General features: G+C 35.3%; 2 protein-coding genes across 2 annotated transcripts; both read left to right on the forward strand.

Moving 5' to 3' along the window:
- Positions 1–9629: 9629 nt before the first annotated feature.
- Positions 9630–10441, forward strand: LOC103946680 (basic leucine zipper 63). Its single transcript, XM_009357445.3, has one exon. It carries the CDS (start codon positions 9642–9644, stop codon positions 10350–10352), a length of 711 nt encoding a protein of 236 aa, XP_009355720.2. The 5' UTR covers positions 9630–9641; the 3' UTR covers positions 10353–10441.
- Positions 10442–17124: 6683 nt separating this feature from the next.
- LOC103946716 (ceramide synthase 1 LOH3) lies at positions 17125–20637 on the forward strand. Its single transcript, XM_009357491.3, is given in 8 exon segments — positions 17125–17493; positions 18397–18427; positions 18430–18625; positions 18784–18939; positions 19170–19355; positions 19525–19709; positions 19968–20046; positions 20299–20637. Coding segments are annotated over 7 exon segments (927 nt in total). The 5' UTR covers positions 17125–17355; the 3' UTR covers positions 20003–20046; positions 20299–20637.
- Positions 20638–20867: the final 230 nt, after the last annotated feature.

A 20867-nucleotide genomic window follows, 5' to 3' on the forward strand; every position in this document is an offset into this window, starting at 1 on the left:
ATTTTCTAGAACAAAAAGGGTTACTAATTGACTAGCACTACACCTAAAAGTTAATGGATCCGAATTAAATAAGCAACAACTCCGGTTATGGCGAGTCCGATATCTAATTGTTACAAGTGAGTCATGTTGTAAAAATAGTTTTGTGAAAAACTCTTTGTTAGGATGTAAGGATCTCATATCGAAGAAATGGACGACGTTGTAAGGGCTTATAAGGTGTTGAGTCACTTCTCATATGTTTTTATAAGGGTATAAATTTATAGAATTTGGCTAAATGATGAAGAACTTTAACTAGAATTGGTGGTTTTTATTGTTTAAAATTAATGAGGAGTTCTTGGGATTTATACACTATGTGTGTTTATTTATTTTCTAATTTTTACGAATTTCTTTTTATAAGAGTATAAATTTATAAAATTTGGCCAAATGATCAAAAACACTACAAAACAAATTGTCATTAGCAAGGGTCAGATGTTGTCGGAAAAGGCGTTTTATACATTGTGCATCAGAAATTGTCCCATTAGAAATACTTTTTTTCGACCAGTCGTCGAAAATACTTTATTTTCGATGCACAAGACCTATCGTTAGTAGTTAGTTTTTCGTCAGAATAAAAAATTGAAAATGACAAACTTTAAAGTTTAACTATAAGTGGTGGTTTATTCTATTTAAAGTTAATGAGGAAGTCTTATGTTCAAAATATTGCTATTTGTGTGTTTTTTTTATTTATTTTCTAATTTTTACAAATTTCTTTTCATAATAGTACAAACTTATAAAATTTACTTAAATGATCAAGAAGTTTAATTAGAAGCAATGGTTTTTGTTGTTTAAAATTAACGAGAGGTCCATAACTCAAAATGCTATGTCCATGTTTATTCTTTACAATTTTTCGAAATTTCTGTTTGGTTGTTAATTTCTTTTTAATGACTAACTAGTAGCTATGTGCAGTTTTTAAACATTCATTCCAGTTCAAGTCTAACCTTCAACAAAGAGTAATGTGTAGACCAAATTTACATATCATATGATGTGTCACCAATAGGTTTAATTTAGTGCTCATTCATTGCTTATATATATCAATTAAAGACTCGAAACTATGATTATTTTTTTTAGTTCCATATTGACAAGGTTAGTAAATAAGAAAAAATACCTCAAAATTTACATAAAACAATTTAAATGTTACGTAAAAGAAAAACAAAACTCATCATCTCTCTATTTGTAAGTCGGGGTTTTTCGATTCCCTTCTCATAATACAAAATAAATTAGTTTTTCCGTGTGTTCTATATTATTGAGTTTGAAGTGTTTTTTAAGTATAATTTTATCATAGTCGTGAAACCAAATAATTTTTCTTATATGAAGTTAGGGCACATTTTTTAATGTTGTCTCAGACTTCAAAAATCTCATAACTGACCATGTGAAACTTTCCTTGAATTTTATAATACAACTTCAACTTTCTTCATTCTCATTGTGGTTGGTGAATTAAAATACATATTGATCTGTCAAGAGGGAAATTAGTTGGAACTCCAGCATTCCAACTTTTCGTTTCCAATGATGCACAGATGAGCCATGTACTACTATTAACATTTGCTAGTGGCTAGAAAGTTCGAAGCTGAAAAATGCTATTAGCTAGAATCATAAACAAATCTGAAATCGTGGTTATAAATTGTCTCGTGCTCACGGGTCAGACGTCACAAAGAGTGAAAGATGGAGAGAAGTCTCATTCCAAAAATAAAATTGGAGAAGACAACCTAACAGTGTCCCTCGACGCAACCAAAGAGACGCTCATTCCACTCTAGACCTTTTCAAAAGCGCCTTGCCTTTAATAAGTGGACTTTGTGGGTCACCAACCTGGGATTGCTCTCAGGCGAACTCGCTTAACTTCGGAATTCCTATGGAATCCGAAGCCAGTGGACTCTCAAAAAGCCTCGTGCTAGATAGAGATGAGAATATACATATAAGGCTTATAAGATCCACTTCCATAAGCGATGTGGGATGTTACAAATATATTCTTCATCTGTGCACTTATTTGTTTCTACCCGCCTTTATTTATTTGAAGCCTAATAATATAATTTTAATCACTTTAACTCCAAAGTCGTTGTTGAACTAACAATGGATTAATTAATTAATCACAATCGGTGGCTTTTATCCGCATGAAATCAAGTGGGCCAATTAATCTAAGTAATGGAAACAGAGTAATGCTAGGGAGACTAAATTTGTAAATTAAATGATATGTCATCAATAGGAAATGAGCACGTTTATCAACGTTTAAGTAATAATTCAATCATCAACTTTCATATCATTTAATTTACGGAATTTATTCTATAAATTTAATATTCCTAGCATTATTAAATGGAAACACCAAAAACGTTGAAGTTGACAAGCTTACGCATGCACTTTTGTGGAGTTAGGTTCAAAGATGACGATCATAAGCTCACAAACAACAATTAATTGCGCATTTTCTACTCGATGCAAGTGCATTTGCTGTCATGAGCAAATTGGCAGCCAGTTTTTGGTGGATCATGGACAACATGCTTGTGGCTCTCGATGCTTAGAGAACCCTCTTAATCATTCTTATAATTAAGAATTCAAATTAATTCATCAATATTCTATAGATGATTTGTTTGGATCAGCATCTTAATCTCCATATAATCACGGTTAATTAAAAAGGAATTTGGGATCTTTAGCTAGCTAGGGAGAAACCAAGCAATAATCAATATTCGAGAATTACTTTGTCTAGCTTATACTAAGTTGCACCAAGGATGTAGACTTTCATGATTAGGTAAATATATTCCAAAGGGGATTGAGATGGATCATTGTGGCACGTCTTCTGGTTGAAAATTTGGCCTATATTAGCAACCCATGTGACTTTAGAATTTTACTGAGAAGCTTATATTATTGTCACGGTACTCAAAATTCTGGGGTGTGTTTGTTCATCGAATCAAGCCTATATTAGTAACCCATGTTTAGTACGTAATTAGTTTTGATTTGCGCCACTAAAAAAATTGACATAGGCCACGATATACCGTGGCTTATAAACAGTCACAAATATTTTCGCTATTGCCTAACAGTGGCCTATACTCAAATTTCCAGTAGTGTGACTTTTTGACGGACGTCCAAAACTCGTACATGAGGAAGAGGATCCTCACCGGATTTACTTTGCTAGGATTTCCACATCCTAGTTGTTCATCGTACATCGTGTAGCTAATTTTTGTCAGATACTATTTGTGTTTAATTTTAAATAAAAAAAGTTAAATGATTTCTGACCGCACAATACATAATGAATGGCTATAATGTGGGGATCCCTAGGACTCCCACAAAGTGGATCCGGATCGGATCCAATTCCGTACAATGAAAGCTTAGTTTGAAGTGATACCATAAATTCCTAGGGTTTTATAGGGTTAAGTTACATTATAAATAGGTCATCTTGGCCTTATGTTTTGTAATCTTTCAATTATTAATTCAATAAACATGAGTTTTCTCTAGTGAATTTTAGGGTTTCGTTGTTGTTTTCTAGCGAAGAAATTATGTTCAATTTTTCTTGATATATTCAACAACGTTAAAAAGAATCAAACTCATACGATATTATAATGTTGTATTTCCAAAAAGTAACGATGTTGGTGTCATAATATACATCCTGCCATTTTAAAACAGGTGAATTCGACTCAATGTATTTATTCACGCCAATAAACTTATTTCAACCTTAAAATTCATCTGGCACTACTATTACCTGGTTAAGGATTTCATCTTTCCTATTGAGGAAGAGTAAATCTCATGATTACACAAAAACCCATCGTTCTCTAAAACACCTAAAACAACTTTAGTTTCCACATTGGAAGTGGATTATGACCTTAAATTAAGTTGCGTAAGCACACAAAGACAATTAAGCATGGATATTAGGATTATTTTATAATAATATGGGTCCTTATCCCAATACAAGACAAATGATACTCCATAAACAACAATGTCACAAGAAGAGATTTGGAGAATATATATAGAATAACAGATCTAGCCGAGCTAGCTAGGTGATAATTAAATTATAGATCATGGAATAAAATAATGGAATCGTATATTAGATATAATCTAGTAGAAGAGAAAATTGGTGATGAGCTTATCCTATATGCACCAATCACTACAAAATGTTAATGGTGATGACTTCAGGTAGGGAATTGGAGGAAGAAAGAAAAGTTGTAGTTGCTTGAGTGGGGTGAAAGTGGAGACAGTGCAAATATGGTACGAGTGTCGGTTCCTGAAAATAATTAAATTTGAAAGACTGTATATTTTGGATAAGGATTTTTTGCCAAAATAGTCTATATGATTGACATAACTCCTTAGTTTAGTCATTGAGATTTGAAATCAATATAAGGGGTATTTGAGTTTGTCCACCATCAGTCATTTTGATTCTTCTATAAAAAGTTTTGTTCTATAAGGACGAAAATGCCAAAGTACCTTCAATTTTTGTCAAAAATACCTTCAATTTAATAAACAATGGGCCAAATAATTTGACAAAATTGAGAGTATTTTTAACATTTTATCCTTGTTTAATGAAGATTTTTCATGAAATGACTAAAATGATTGATGGAGGACCACTTCTATCGATTTCAAATCTCAGGAACCAAAGTGAAGAGTTATGCTAATTTCATGATCATTTTGACTAAAAAGCCTTAAGATAATGCTTCAGAGACAAAAATTTTAAACTAATTTGCAAATCAAATGATGTAGATCAAATAAGAAATAAACACATTAATTAATAATTAAAAAATAATCTAACCATCAATATTCACATCATTTGATTTACATGATTTCATTTAAAATTTTAATCTCATTAGAATTATCCGTATATGTATAATGGTATAACCCTAGAAAGATATAGAGATCAATGTTCATTCGCAGTGGTCCTAGGCAGTGACATGTGGAAGAAGAGGATCCAGTAAGTACTGAGTGGTGATTGCTCTCCTACATGTTTTGGATTAAAAATTTGACCAAAACGTTTTCGTTTTTCATGTTTATGAATGTTAGTGGATTTTTAATGTTACATAAATTAATTATTTGTTGTTAGTGAAAAATGAAGATGGAATCTTTTAGCTTTATTAATTTTTTTTTCTTTCTTTTGTAACTTTTGTAATTCTTTTCTTGTTAATCCATGTTTATTACCCTATTCACTAAGGGTGATAATAAGTCTATAGTTAGTAGCATTTTTTCCATCATCCTTCTATTCATTATCCATTACCTCATTTCTTTTACTACTATTATTTTCTCCATTTTCTCCATCTTTTCTATTTGTACTTATTGGACAAAAGAAGGTGTTTGTGTGGTGGAACTTTGGACTATTCCTTAATTTTGTGCAGATAAGTTTGAGTCAAACAACGATTTAGTTGAGCTGTTGTATTATGGAGGAGACAAGTTAAGGGATATACTGTTGCACCGGTTCATGAACTTTGTCAAACCGCAGTGAGCTTGAATCTCCTTAAAAAAAAAAACGAGATACTTGTGCTTCAACCTAATTGTATACGTGCTTCTTAAAAGAATATCATAATCTTCTTCTAATTTTCACAACAATAAACAATTATTGTGGCGTGCACATCGTGGTAATAATTTTCTGCAATGTCTTTCTCAAAACCACATTGAAAGTTCTACACTGAAAGTTATGCACAGTAATTTTCTACAATGTCTTTCTCAACACCATTATAAGGAACCAAGTAAAAAAGTTTCACACAGTAAGTGGCAGATTGAAGAATTTTTCTTCTCGGGAACAAGATGAAACAAGTAGAATCATTTTGTGCAATTTCCCGTGGCTCTCTACTCTATATCGGCCTTTTGACGAATATTGTTAAGTATCGGACTGCATGGCAATCATATGCTCAAGATTGCATCAAAAGAATAATGAAGAGTTGGGGCAATTAATTGAATTCATTTGCCCTAATGAGAATTTACATTTCATTTTGTTCCGCAATTGATTTGATGAACTTTTAACCATTTGGATCACTTTTACAGGTTAATATTTGCACAAAAAAAAAAAAAAAAAAATCAACCAAATTGTGAATAGTAAGTTTAAGAAAAAACTACAAAAGGGAGACTAACAAGACATATACCACATGTATAATGCCTCGAAAAGGACTCTCATGTCCCATGATCGGTCTATGTTAATTAGCTGTATGTGTAAACATGAGAGAGAGAGAGAGAGAGAGAGAGAGAGAGAGAGAGAGAGAGAGAGGAGGTGGGTTGGTGGCTTCATACTTTGCTGGGGCTGGCCGAGTTGACGGGCCAAGCAAATGGCCGAGAGTGGCCCTAGTGGGTTGGTCCACCGTGCACCCACGCGAGAGAGCTTGAATAAAAAATAAACAAATTAGACCCCTCTGTGCACACGCAATAATCATATCGGTTGCCCTCTAAATTCCCAGTTTGTTTAATTTTTGGCACCAGAAATAGGCAGCTGTTAAATCCAGCACCCCTCCGTACGCAACACTTTGCCCACTCTTATGATGCTCCCCTCTCTCCTGTGTCTGCATATTTTATCCGTATCTATCTATCCACCAGCCATTACAAACTTGTATAGAGATAGACTAGGCACAAACACAAAAACTTTGGGAGAAAGAAGAACACCATTGTAGCAGTCATGGATGCATGTTCATGTGAATCATGTCTTTTGCTTTCTCTCTTTATTCTTTTGTTGTTTTCTTTTAATGTAGGACCCCAAAATTTTCAATTTTCTTCTCTCTGTGGGATTTTTATTTTGATTTATAATGAGGTTGTGATTGATGATCAAATATATGTTTGGTCATGGATAGGAGCTACACAGGGCCTATCCGTGGGAAATTGTTTGGCACATTTTAGCTAGTTCTTTTATCTTTGTTGATTTACTTTTTTGCTAGGGTATGCAATGTCACCTCTTCTCAGTGAGAGAACTTGGGTCATGATGCATGACCATGTGTCATGGTTGGCTGCTTAATATCGATAAATATATGAATACATTATTTATCAATATGTCATATATATTAATAATATTGTCGATATTTCGATTACACCGTATCGTTATGTTTGTCTATAAAATTCTAGCTAAGATGAAAAGTAAATCGCGATATAACATTATCCTATTGGACTATCGGACAAGACACCAGATAAAACTACATTACCCAACATTTTCCTCTTACCATCATATGCTAAAAGTACATCTTTCTTGCCCATCTTGAAAAGCACTTCAAATTGATGTTATTACCACTAATTGTAAGAAGTTTTGAAACTACACGTGACACAATGGATTGTGCTATTTCCATCTTCCAATTGAAAAGTTGAACACGAGTTTAGGTTCATGTTTAGCAGATGATTTTATTGAATTGTTCCTTAATCACACTCACTGATCTTATCCAGTTGCCTTTGGAATTTAGAAGCAAAATGGAAGTTTTATGTAGTGGGGAAGCACCTAAACCATGCATTGTTATATAATAGTGATTAATAAAGGTTAAGGATAGAATCATAGAATGCTGAACTATGTTTTTATATACAACAAGCCATTCAGAATATTTGTCTGCAAGTTGCTGTCTGGCTCTGAGATTTGGCAACACCACTTTTTTAATTGATCTAATCTTCTTTTAGCATTCATCTTTTCTATACAAAATTTGCGAGGAGGTCATGCATAGCCACAAAATGAAAAGTTTAATAATGAACAAGAATAATTAGATATATAATATGAAAAACTAGCTACCACTTATTAGTCATTCATATATAATAATCGAGATTCGATAATTCAGACTAACTAATTGTAGGAAAATGATTTATGCACATTATTTTTGTTCTCCTGCACACCCCTCCATATTGCTATCAGATTGACCAGATTAAAGAAAAACTGAGAGCTACAAGAAAATGAGGTTTGGATAAGGTGAAAAATTGTGTGTAGAGGTAACTCCGCTGGGTGGCAGTACCTTATACGTCGTCATGAAAGAATAATGATGAACTTGTGAACTTGGACGAGGAACACTGAACCTTCAAATCATATATAAATAATAATATGTGGAGGAAGTTAGATCATTATGACCTGAAAAAATCCAAAGCAGGTATCATGTTAACCACATCATATATCAATGGTAATTGATAAGCAGCAGGCTATTCACACACCATTTCTACTTCTTACATATTTTTATTATTTTTTGTCTATTAATCTTCTTTAATTCATTCAATCAGATAACCGAAAATCAGATATATGTATAAAAAATAAAAATAGATGTGTAAATAGCACCACCCTTTATATACATGGTTTAGGTGCCCTGTTTGAGTAAGTGTCACTTCCTTCCCTTCCAATCCTCATAAAAGTTTGCACTTCTTCCTTAAAGAGCAAAGGTTGACATAAGCAGAATAGGGAAAACCAGATCAAAGAGCACAAAGAATGTAATGTGAACCTGTTTTTCGTTATACTTTTATCCGCTTTTGGTTTTCAAAATTTGTTCCGATAGTATTTATGCTTAATTCAAGTGACTAAAAGTATTTATGCCTGCAAATCCGTATTCAAATTCACCATATCACCTATATATATAAATGTATGTATGTATGTATTGCATAGGGTTTAGGAAAGAATATTAAGAGGTCATATCCATCATCCATATGACAAGAAAACTCACCATGCAGGAGAACATACAAGTAGGATAAAATAAAAGAAAGAGGCTGAAAAGCCAATTACTATTGATCGGTACTACGTTGCCAAAGCTCATAAAGGATTCTGCAAAAGATGTGCTCTTGGCCAGTTAAAAACTCAACAAGAATTCTTTTTATAAAGAAAATGGATGGGAGGATTTAGGTATTTGATGCTAACAATTTTAGAAAATTTAGTAATAATTCACCTTCATGTGGTCTCCAATCCAAGGTTGAAGTGCTCAATGAGTCATCCAAATTAAACAAATAAAACAAAAATGAACTAATTAATCATCACAAACTGAGTTTAATTTAATCTTTTACTTTTAAACTGACCTTCATTGCGTCATCGCATAAAATGTTAGTGACTTTAATTAATTTGACTTCAACCCCATTTCTCAAATTCCCCTTTTTTCTCCTGTTTGAAAACATTCCTCACAATAATTATTACTCCATGCACATAGACGAGAAAGTTTTCATGTGCTAAAAATACGGATCGGTACACTAAGTTTCATAATATAATTAGGTTGATTTTTTTTTTTAAGTTACGAAAGTAATTAATTTATTATATTTGATCAATCGGACTATATTTCCGACATACTAAAGAGTCCCTTCACATCAATTTTTTCTCTATTCTAATAACCATCATATATATATGATGCCAAGTCATTATCCAAATCTATAAATGCATGCTCATGCACATGAATCTCATCTCATATTTATAAAACTCATAAACATTTTGAGATTCTCTGTTCGAATTTATATATTCGACTGTTTATTAGAATCTCCTTTCCTCAGCATCGTTCGAATCATAAATTCATAATACCATGGTCTTGTAATACCACCAACAACCACCATGATGGAATATGATCCATGTTTAAGATGCATATATATATCTTCCCCCACATACATCAGACACATTTACCTGTTTCATCTCAGTAATTGTCCACCCTTGCTGGCTTATGTAAGCTTCTGAAACAGTTGCTCTTTTAAAACCGCACGTCCCTCCCCTATATAAACCCCTCTAACTCTTCATGCTGTCATCGCCTGCCCTCCAAAACACAGGTCGCAGCCCCTTCAACTGCAAGTCCATAAAAAACCTTAAACAAAAACTCTCAGCTTTTAGAGCCATGCTTCCAGGTGAGATCATCTCAGGACTCCACTACTTCGAACCTGAAATCCCACTTCCAAATCCCTCCGACTATGGCTTCATGCACAACCAAATCCCCTCCCACCATTTCAACACCTTGTTCAACAACTTATCCCGTCAAATCCCTCCTCCTCCAGGCCATGACTTCACTCAACAATCCTCCAGCCTCAGCTACAACTCCAGCACCTCCGACGATGCTGAAGAACACCACCACCTCAGAGTCATCGAAGAGAGGAAGCAGAGGAGAATGATATCCAACAGAGAATCCGCTCGGAGATCGCGGATGAGGAAGCAGAAGCACCTCGACGAGCTGTGGTCGCAGGTGGTGCGGCTGAGGAACGAGAATCACAGCCTGATAGGCAGGTTGAACAACGTTTCGGAGTCCCGCGACAGGGTTGTGGAGGAGAATGCTCGGCTCAAGGAAGAAGCTTCCGACCTTCGTCAAATGCTCACAAACCTGCAGATTGGCAGCCCTTACAATATAAATGCTTCCACCTTCAGAGAGCTGGATTCAGATGTGCCCTGCATCACGGCCCATCTCAGAGCCGAATCCTCGAACCAATCCATCGCCGCATCGGCCGATTTGCTCCATTAAGATAAATGAGAATCACTGTTCTTCCATTAGAACATTAGCCTACTTTATGTCCCTTTTGTTTACTCTAATTGCTATTCAGTTTTTTATTATCCTTCCAAGCGCTTCGCCACCATCTTACATCAACTTGGCTAATAGATTAGTCTTTATCACATTAATCCTTCAAAACACTCCGCTACCATCTGATATCAACTTGGCTAATAGAGGAGTCTTTATCACATTAAAAATCGATGCATGAGAACATGACAAGAGAGGTAAAGAGAAGGGGATATATTCCGCTGGTTGCACGCAAGAGTTTGCGCTTCTCGCCGCGAACACAACTGTAAAATGTACTTGCAGTTGCAGGTCATAATTACTGAGATATTTCTTTGTAGCCCATCAAAGAATTATCAAACACTGCATCATTTATATCATCATTTTTATCTTCTTTTTTTCTAATTTGACAACTGAGAACCCTACCAACCACCTGAAAAATAAATACACAAGAAATTGCGCATTTAGAAAGATCAGAACAAAAGGGTTACTACTTGGTACTTACTACTATACAACATGATAAATCTCTCCCATCACCACTATAAGGGAAAATAGATACAATCGAATGTACTAAATTCGGGAAATTAACGGGCAAGGATCAGTTCGTGGAGTACATTCAATAACGTTGTGGGAACAATCTGTAGTGAGCCGGAGACTAACAGCGGGAACAGGAGAAAGACAAGAAGTGGTGGAGGTGGTGGTGCTAGTGGTGGCTCATCATACAAAAATGTACGACTACCATGCGAAAACAAAACATTTGAAAAGGTTTATCCACTAGCTAGCAAAATTACACACCTTCCCCTCTCAGTAATGTGTTTTTAAATTTTTTATTTTGACCTGTCTCTGTTGTCTCGCTTTGTTCAGCCAAACCAAGCTTCCATCATTGCTTTCGTGAACGCATTCGAATGTCCTGCCAAGAAAGCCGACGCTTCAGGTGCTGCTTCGACAGTGGATTTACCTTTATCTGGCACTGTTGGAGCACACACACATGCATTTGCCATATATAATGCAGCATTACTAATGATGTAGTCCCACCATATAATTTATGCGTCACATTCCAGCCAGGCCCCTCCTTGAGAATATGTGTATGATCACATTTAATGATTTCATGAGAGAAGAAACACTCATACACATGTAGTGATGATGCACATCCTAGTATTAATTTAAGCAACTTCTTGACCTGCGTCTTAGTCTCGTTCAACATTATTAGTATCAGTTGTACACAACAATGTGTCACGTTATAACATAACATAGAAAAAATACACATAATTTTATGTATGCAACTAGTGACACTCAAGAATCTTTTGCTTGTCTATATTTTTGGATGACTTTGACGATGTTTCCATCATATGATATTTATAAATCTCAAATAAGACTGCAAAATTTTGTCATACCAAATCTTTCTTCTCCTGTTTCTTTATTTTGGAAATAAATAAATAAATCTTTCTTCTCCTGTGAATGAAGGAAACGGCAAAAACCTACTTCGACAGTATTTCTTCTCTTAAGCTCTTCAACAAGATCCTTCTCAGTTATAGCTGAAGTGAGATCAATATCTATAACATATGGACCACAACATTAACAACTTTTCAACGGATATATACATAGTTGATCCGTTATAGTTAATACGTTGATACATTGTCGATATGTTATCAATATGGATCCCACCCAAGTTACAGTTGACGAAGTATAGTTAGTGGTGTACGGTAAAAAGAGCCCATTCACGAACAATGCCCCGTGGAGCTTCCATGGGCCTTTTGCCCTCAATTCACAGGTCTCATGCAATGAATCTGTTCTGGTGTACAAAACAGACAGTAACTACCACTTTGGTTTATTATTGAAGTAGCTTGGAGTCACCATTAATTGGAATGGGATAACAATTTGCGCAACTCAAATACAAAACCTTTAATCTCCTAGATTACAGGACGTAGCAAAATTTACTAAATTAACAAAGTAACTAGGGAAAACGAATGAATTATATCATGGTGCAGTAGCTATGATGTCTTGTGTGTAGATATAGTCTGTGTGAGCAACCATGGTCCTTTTCATCAAACATTCTTCACTGTTCAAGCCCTTGCAATCAACAGCATCATCATCATCCAGCCTTCCTTCCTCCTACAAATTAAAACAAAAACATAAACTAAAATTAATTGAAATTAACATGCACCAGGATTGAGATTAATATGAGAACAAAAAAATAAAGGGTAATTAACTTAGGGAAGTGATTTTGGCAATTCCATTTTCGTCTCTGTACTCCTTTCTTCTTTTAATCGTGGAGGTAACTGAGATTTCTCTGGCTTCTGTACATGAAATATACAGTACAAAAAAGGCCAAAAGGAAGAACATCATCTAGGCATTCGCCATTGTTTTGGTCTCAAAAGCTTCACAACTTCAGTGCAGATTAAGGAAAAGGCTCCCTCCTTTATATATGAATATAATTATGGAGAAAATTTAAAGGCTAGAAATTTAAATTGGGTTTTGACTTTTGGGTGAGTAAATGGCAATGATGGAGTGATGATTCTATTTGCTGCTGCCATAAATGAGATATTGTTGTGCAGCAGAGGAGTGTAGAAAGTCAAAACGTTGCCGTTACCAATTAGTGCAGGTCAAAGCTCATCCTCTTGAATTTCTTATTGTTCCTCCTCCTAGTAAAAATCACCATTTAAAGACATCATTGAGAAGCCTTTTTTTTTTTTCTTTTTTTTCTTTTCTTTCTCATCTGATTTTTTTAGTGTGAGTTTGTTTGGTGATAGGGAGCTGGCTGTACTCTTTACCCAGCAGCTGCAAGTGTACTTGTGTAAGATCAAGTCACATGCTTTGGCATGCATGTGATGGACACTTGTTTTCGAATATCGCTTGTATTAAAAAAACATGATATGGGTTTGAAGGGTTTGGGAGTGGGCTAACCGGGTTGGGGTTTACATTTGAATTTCTTGTTGGTCCACTTCGACTGTGAGCTGCCTGAGTTTAGCCCAATATTTTCAACTACGTAGATATTGTTAGTTGGTCAGGCTATTGCGAATTAGAATTCTTCTCTCGTCTTCTCTTATCCTCCAAAAAGCTTCAACTATCTGCTCAAAGTTCTCTCCAAAGTTGCAACTTTCAGTCATATTTTTGTAATTCCCGACTCAACTGGTGAACCATGGCATTTTCTCCAACACCCATCTCTGATTTTTCGTTCACCAATATTCTAAAACTGCCTAAAAGGCACTCTTCACCACCTACTGTCAACTCAAAAGGCATACCCAGATACCTCATCTTTAACCATGATAGTTCTGCCACAAAGAAGCTTCTGATACCCTTTCACAACACAGGGCAATTCGTGCCCCGAATTCGGATAGAAATTTACCTACACTAGAAATGCTAATGTAGCGGTATTCAAAGTTAATTATGCATTGACACGTGTTTTAACTTTATATGAAAACACTCATTGCCTCACAAAGGCACTTTCGGTCTCATTCTAGCCATCATCGTATGATTTACACACGCCATAAATCAAACCTAGAACGTATCGTCTGAAATTTGTCCACAACCACTGAACAACCTAATATATTATTGAATTTAATTATTAAAAGTGCGTCTAAAATTTTCAATAATGTGAGTGAGTGGTGAGCCGAGCCATTTAAAAGGCAAGGTCCATTACGATTGTAAGCCTAATTAGGAAATACAACTAACCCTCATTTTATAAAGAGGAAATTTTTATAGAACTATCTGATCACGTTATTTATAAGACGATCCCTTCCAGAGTTTGGTTATGTAAGAGCTATAATGCCTATAAGGTGATTAGATAGCCATTTTGATGATTTCATAATTAAAAGTGGTTTTCACGTTCCCTTTTGTCGCTTTGTTATAATTAGGATATTAATCAAACAAAAATTAACATACAAAAAGTAAAAATAAGTGTAGAAATAGAAGCTGAGAGTGAAAAATCATTAGTGCCTCTAATTTATGAGAAATTTTTTAATGTGTCAGAAACACGTTCAATACATAAAGTGTCATAATATCAAAACTTTTTTTCATGTATTTGACCACTAGTTACCGTGTAGTCTGCACACTAAAAAAGATGTCTCGTGATGTATAAGGCCAGGGAATGACACGTGCAACTACAACAACATCGCAGAGTACACCGTCCCAAAAAGTGGAAGTTTACCCATCCCGCTTCCCGGAAATTTTCTTTGTAATTTTGTTGCCTTTCTTTCCTTCTTCCTTCTCCTTTTTGTTCCTTTGCTGCGTCCTCACCTCCTCGGCTTTTGTAAATGGAGTCGGAGCAACACAATCCTCTCACAAGCTGAAATTATAAAAATAAAATAAAATAAAAAATAAAAAATAAAAAAAAAACCCAATTCAGATTTTCCTGTTTGCCAATCAGGAGTTGAATTTAAAAAGAAATGATGTGGATGATGGGATGAAGCATCTAGAGCTTATTGGATTTGGCGGTGGCCGAAGTTTCAACAATGGTTGGTTTGGGGATCTTTGCGTTTATTGCTTCTATTCTTTGCTTTGCCGCTTTCTTCTACACCGCCAAGGACGTTTCTTCTTGATCCACCCTTGGCCATTACTCAAGGTAATAATCCCCAAGTCAGATTATGGTTTTACGGTTTTACCTCCGTCTAGGTAGGTGAAATTTTGTGGTTGATTGATCATGTTCATGATTTGTCTTGTTCATAAATCCAATCTTTTATTTGGGAATTTAATAGTATTGAAAGGATGGATTTTATGCCATGCATAACGACACGTTCTGATGCTGGCGAACCTGACGATAGTGGTTTAGGAAGGCTAAAATGCCTTTTTAAATCTTTTCGACTCTCAAAATGATTGACTAATGGGGCGAAGCTCCTTTGAAAATAAAAAGTATTTGATGTATTGTTGGAATTAGCAAGATTTACTTGGAAGTTTCACCATTTTTTAACTTTGTGGTGTAGGTTAGCTTGAAGGACCGTAATGGAATTACATGCTTGGAAACAGGGTTTAAGATTCAATTCAAATGAAGCTCTTATTACTGCACCTCTAATTAGGGTATGAAGATTTTTTGTTGAGTTCAATAAGATTGAATGATTGCGGTGAAATTTAGAAATATGGAAAGAAAAAAAAAAACCTATAGCTACTGTGGCCAGCGGCGGAGCTAATATGGGATCATTAGTTGTTCACGATCCCAACTATTTCAAAACTTGTATGTGTATTTGTATTTGACTCTTATAAACAGTAAGAGCAAGTTGTGTTTTGATTGCTAAACCAAGCGATAATTCTTGGATTACATCATTATGGTTCGAAAGTGAATTTTGCACTACATGCATCGCAGTTGAGTTTTGTCACGTGATTGAATCAATTGATAAAAATAAACGAAAAGTGTGCCTAAGAAAAAAAAAATAGGGCCTTTAATTTATTTTTATTTTTTTGAAAAAATAAAGACCTTTAGAAATCATTCTTTCTTCTCTCTATCACAACTACCCTCGTCTAGATATCGAACTCGCCATCCTTTGATCCCAAAAGCTTTTGAGGGTATGGTTGCCTTTTAACTTGCAGAGAAAAATAATAAAGGAAATTGCTATTAGCATTTTAAAAATCTGGTTTTACACTGTGTCTTTTTCTTTTTAGTTATAGAAAGTTTGAAGTGACAAATGAAATTTTTGGAATGCCAATAACAATTTTTAAAATACAAAGTGGATTAATACAAAGGTGATTTTACTTTCTTTATTTTTTAAAATGATCTTTATATACTTTAATTTTCAATTTATTTTCATAGTTGGTACCATCCTTGAATAGCCGCTGCAGCAAAATGCGTCTCTTTCTGAAGCAATTGCTCAAAAGCTACTTTAAGAAAGAATAAATGTTACAGGCATTTTCTCATGTTCCACATCAATTCGTACTCCAAAATAAGGGTTTTTTTTTTTTTTATCTTTCCATTATTAAAAAAAGGGACCCAGGGCTAGCAAAAGCCACACCAGTCCATTTTTTTGGAGGAAGAAAAATTTCAGCTTCTCTTTAATTATCATCGTATGATTCTTGAACGTTAGAAATCAAATTCAAGATTGGCCGTGTGAAATACAAGCATAAAATTGACGTTAACTATTGAATCATCCCGTGATGATTGTGTTTCATAATAAGGTTAAAGTGAGAGAACCTGCACAAGAGTACAACACAAAGATTAAAAATTATTCATGCAACACGCTCATAGGCGGACCACGACCGTTCCTGACAAGCACGTTCTTTTCCAACTTCTTGTTAAATTAGGTGAAATCGAGGATGACTGCATTAAACATTGTACTTAGCAAGCATTTAAGAAATTTGAATGCGCATTCATAAAAGAGCGTTATATCCAAACCACAATAAATTCAATTTCTTTCACAATCCAGAATTCCCCAGAGTGTATACGAGAAGCCCTAAAATTGGGTAGGCCCAGGTAAGCCCATTGCCAGGTGGCGCACAACCAAGTGATCTCCATCGAAGAGGATACTTTCCGGATTCACTTTACAGTGATTCTAAGATTTCTATATTTTAACCGTTCATCGTATATCGTGCGATTATTTTTCATCATGTATTATTTGTATTTAATTTTAAATAAAAAAGTCAAATAATTTATGATTGCAAGATACATGATGAATGGTTAAGATATAAGATCTCTAAAATTTCCACAATTTGGATCCAGATGGGATCCAAATCCATCTCCAGCTCCACACAGCCACAGGATCACATCGGAATTCCAGATTCCCACACAAGAAATTCGAAGTAAATTTATCAGAAGGCCACCATCCCATTAAAAATTAAAAATTTCTTGGACTGGTCCCAGTCCTTAGTCCCTAAACAGAGCTCTAGTTACGTAAAAGTTCAAACCTTTTCAGAAATACAGATTGAGAGAGAGAGAGAGAGAGAGAGAGAGAGAGGAGTGCCCTGGATGTCTCTGCTTCTCTATCTGATCCAAAGCTAGAGACTTGTTTGTTTCCCGGGAAAATTTGGATCACGGGAAGTGAAATCCGAGATGGTTTTGGCGGAGTACTTGAGGACAATCGATTGGGAGGAGGAAGCCTACCCAGCATATGAAGATTTCGCAATTCTTCCTTTGTTCGTCCTCTACTTCCCAACCGTCCGATTTTTTCTGGATAGATTCGTCTTTGAGGTACATAGATTTGTTTCGAGCAGCTAAAGTTTCGATCTTTTGTAGCTTACTCATGTGATTAATGTTGTTTATCCGAATTTTAGATCGTTAATGATGTTTTTAGGGTAATGTTGATTGACCCATGTGGGAAATGCACTTTTGTATGATGATTTGTGCTTGGATATCAGATTGGTTAACAGGATATGTTTTGTTGTTGTAAAGTGATTTGACTGGTTTTGGGGTCTTTAAGATTCAATGTTTGTTTGCCTTGTCTTTCATTTTCGTTTAGATCTTCTTTCGGCTTGTACTTTCTTTAAGCTATGAAGGGATGAGAAAGAAAACAACTTGGTTTACTTGGGGATTTTCGAGTAAGAAGCTCCGTTGATGTCGATTAAAGGTTAATGATTGAGTCAAAATTGTACCTGCCTTGTTTATTTAATGACATAAGATCAATGTAGTGTTAACATGTTTGCTTTCTTTATTAGTGCTGATGTTTTTATTTCCGAGAAGCAACTTAAACCCTTTTTTAGTAGTCTTCCTGAATATGACCGATTAGTTTGTATGGCCAGATGGATAAACATGAGGGTCTCGGTGTTGATTGTTGGAGTAAGATCACATAGGATCAGTTACGTTTCTCCATTTCTTTTGCACACTAGCTATGTTGTGCCGGTGAATGCTTTTGCTTAAAAATACAGATTTTCTTGATTATGCTCAAAGGGAGCTCTAGCTTTTTCCTAGCTATACTAAGCTATGTAAAATGTACAGCCTTATCTTCACCCAAGCTAAAGTTTTCGAGTTTAGTCCAGAGCAGCTTTTGTTTTCCATTTCTTTTCAGTTAAACATGTATTTAATTGTGAACATGACTGCTTTTCTTTCTCTTAAGATCTTTATTTGCTTAATGTTAGTTTATATCTGATATTGCAGAAATTGGGGAGGCGGTTAATTTTTGGAAGGGCATTCAGAAGTGGGATGTAAAAACTGATGAACAAAGGAAGAAGATTAGAAAATTCAAGGAGTCAGCATGGAAATGCATATATTTTCTTTCAGCAGAGTTTCTAGCCCTCTCTGTAACTTATGAAGAGCCTTGGTTTACTAATACAAAATACTTTTGGGTAGGACCAGGAGACCAGGTTTGGCCAGACCAAAAAATGAAGTAAGAGTTCTTAATTAGAATTTATGTCACGTTTCTGTTTGTTCAGATTAAGACAGACATATGTGATGGGAGTGTCAGTATTGTTCTCAATCATTGTTTGACTAATACGAAAAGTTGAGCTTTATCAAAGTCCATAAAATGTTACTTGTGAATTTCAGGTTGAAATTGAAGGGGGTTTATATGTATGCTGCTGGATTTTACACATACTCCATATTTGCTTTGATTTTCTGGGAAACAAGGCGTTCCGACTTTGGGGTGTCCATGGGCCATCATGTAGCAACTGTCATTCTCATTGTGCTGTCTTACATTTTCAGGTATGTTCTGATGGCATGAGTTTGTAGCTTTCTCATGTTCTTTTAGTCACAAAACCAACGAAGCAAGAATACTACAACCTAAAAAAGGTATGAAGGAGGGCTTATTTGAAGTAATAGCATAATACAAGCACTATGGGTATTCGGCTTAAAAAATCTAGGAAAACATAAAAGATATATTCACTATGTTTTACGATATATTTCATTCGGTCACTTTCTCCTGTTTCTTGCAGGTTTGCCCGCGTAGGTTCAGTTGTTTTAGCTCTTCATGATGCTAGTGATGTGTTTCTTGAGGTAGGGAAGATGTCCAAATACAGTGGTGCGGAAAGGACTGCTAGCTTTGCATTTATTCTTTTTGTATTGTCTTGGATCATACTGCGACTCATTTACTATCCATTCTGGGTCCTTTGGAGTACAAGGTTTGTCTAACTAGATGCCTAACTTATATTAAAGTGACATTTCATCTTCAATTTTTTTGATGAAAGAACAGACCTTAGTAGTTTTAAATGAAGCATCTGGTCTCTATGATTCCGTGCACGCTAAAACTTTCTATGTTGTATTATGTTTGCTTGCTTCTCTTTCTGGCAGCTACGAAGTTATCCTGACATTGGACAAGGAGAAACACTCTATAGATGGACCAATATACTACTATGTGTTCAATACTCTCCTATTCTGCTTACTTGTGCTTCACATTTTCTGGTGGGTGTTGATTTATCGGATGCTTGTTAAGCAAATCCAAGCAAGAGGCCAGCTTAGTGAGGATGTTCGGTCAGGTGAGTGAATTGTCGTATTTTTTTCGTGTTCTGTCAAAATACAATGTACATAATGTGATCACAAGGCACCAATGTATTTGCACCTGCATCCCTCTTTATTTAATTAGTTTAGCGTTGTACAATATTTTATTTGCAATGGTACAGTGTAAAGTCAGTCAATAATTTCCTTTTATGATCTGGTTCTCTTTTGATTATCCATCGTCTTAGTTTGTTGCCTGATCTTTGCTTTTCGTTTCTTTATCAATTTTCTCTGTACAGATTCTGAAGGTGAAGAAGATGATCACGAAGATTAAACGAGAAACAGAATTTACAGCCACACCGTGACCCTCAAGCAAAGGTACTCTTAAATTTTAGGGAATCCATTGGGATTCCACAAGAAAGAAACCACATTTTCATATTGCATTTTGTGCAGAATAATTTAAACCACATTTTCAAGTGGAATCGTTGTAATTATAGAATTTGAGGCAGCTGTTACGCTATTTTAGTAGCACACGCCAATACGAAAAGAAATGGGACAACTAAAAACTGCTGTCTGCTTTATTTCCCTTGCTAGTTAGACTGAGGAATGTAGTTTTCATTTTTCCTGCAGACGAGGAACATCTTACATTTACACCGTTGATGTATTCTTTTGATAGTGAAACAATTTTGGTGGAACAAGTGCGTCGTGATTGCAGGGATGGTATGTTAAGCGGGATACGATACGGAAGCAGGTTGAATGAATAGATTGGCAAGGGTACAGAAGTTTGATTCTGGCTCAGCTTTCGGTTCATTGCCTTCAATTTGAATCTGCTGGCATGATTGACATGCTAATGCAAGGAATTTGATGTGTAACTGGAACTGTAATAGTTGTACACTTTTTCGAGTCAGCTATAAGGTTCTTGTGAATACAATGGCTAATTTCTTTTCTAAACCATCCATGATTAACAGATTTTTTCGTTTTCTTCGAGTAATTAGGTCTCGAAAGCTATCTTTACAGTCTCTTAATCTCCGTTGTGATTTGCCACACGTTGTCTTTGTTTCTCGTGTTTATATTTAGATACGGCCCCTCTCTAGGGGGAATTCAGAACGCTAGAATCTTTCTTAGGAACAACTTCTACCCGCAGGAGCGCACTTCTGTTTTCCCTTTACTAGTAGGGGGTCCCGTGGTTCCTATGTCGT

This window comes from the organism of the source record quoted next, unplaced genomic scaffold, assembly GCF_019419815.1.
Source record: "Pyrus x bretschneideri cultivar Hongxiangsu unplaced genomic scaffold, Pyrus_bretschneideri_v1 Contig22, whole genome shotgun sequence".
In the NCBI taxonomy this organism is placed as follows: Eukaryota; Viridiplantae; Streptophyta; class Magnoliopsida; order Rosales; family Rosaceae; genus Pyrus; species Pyrus x bretschneideri.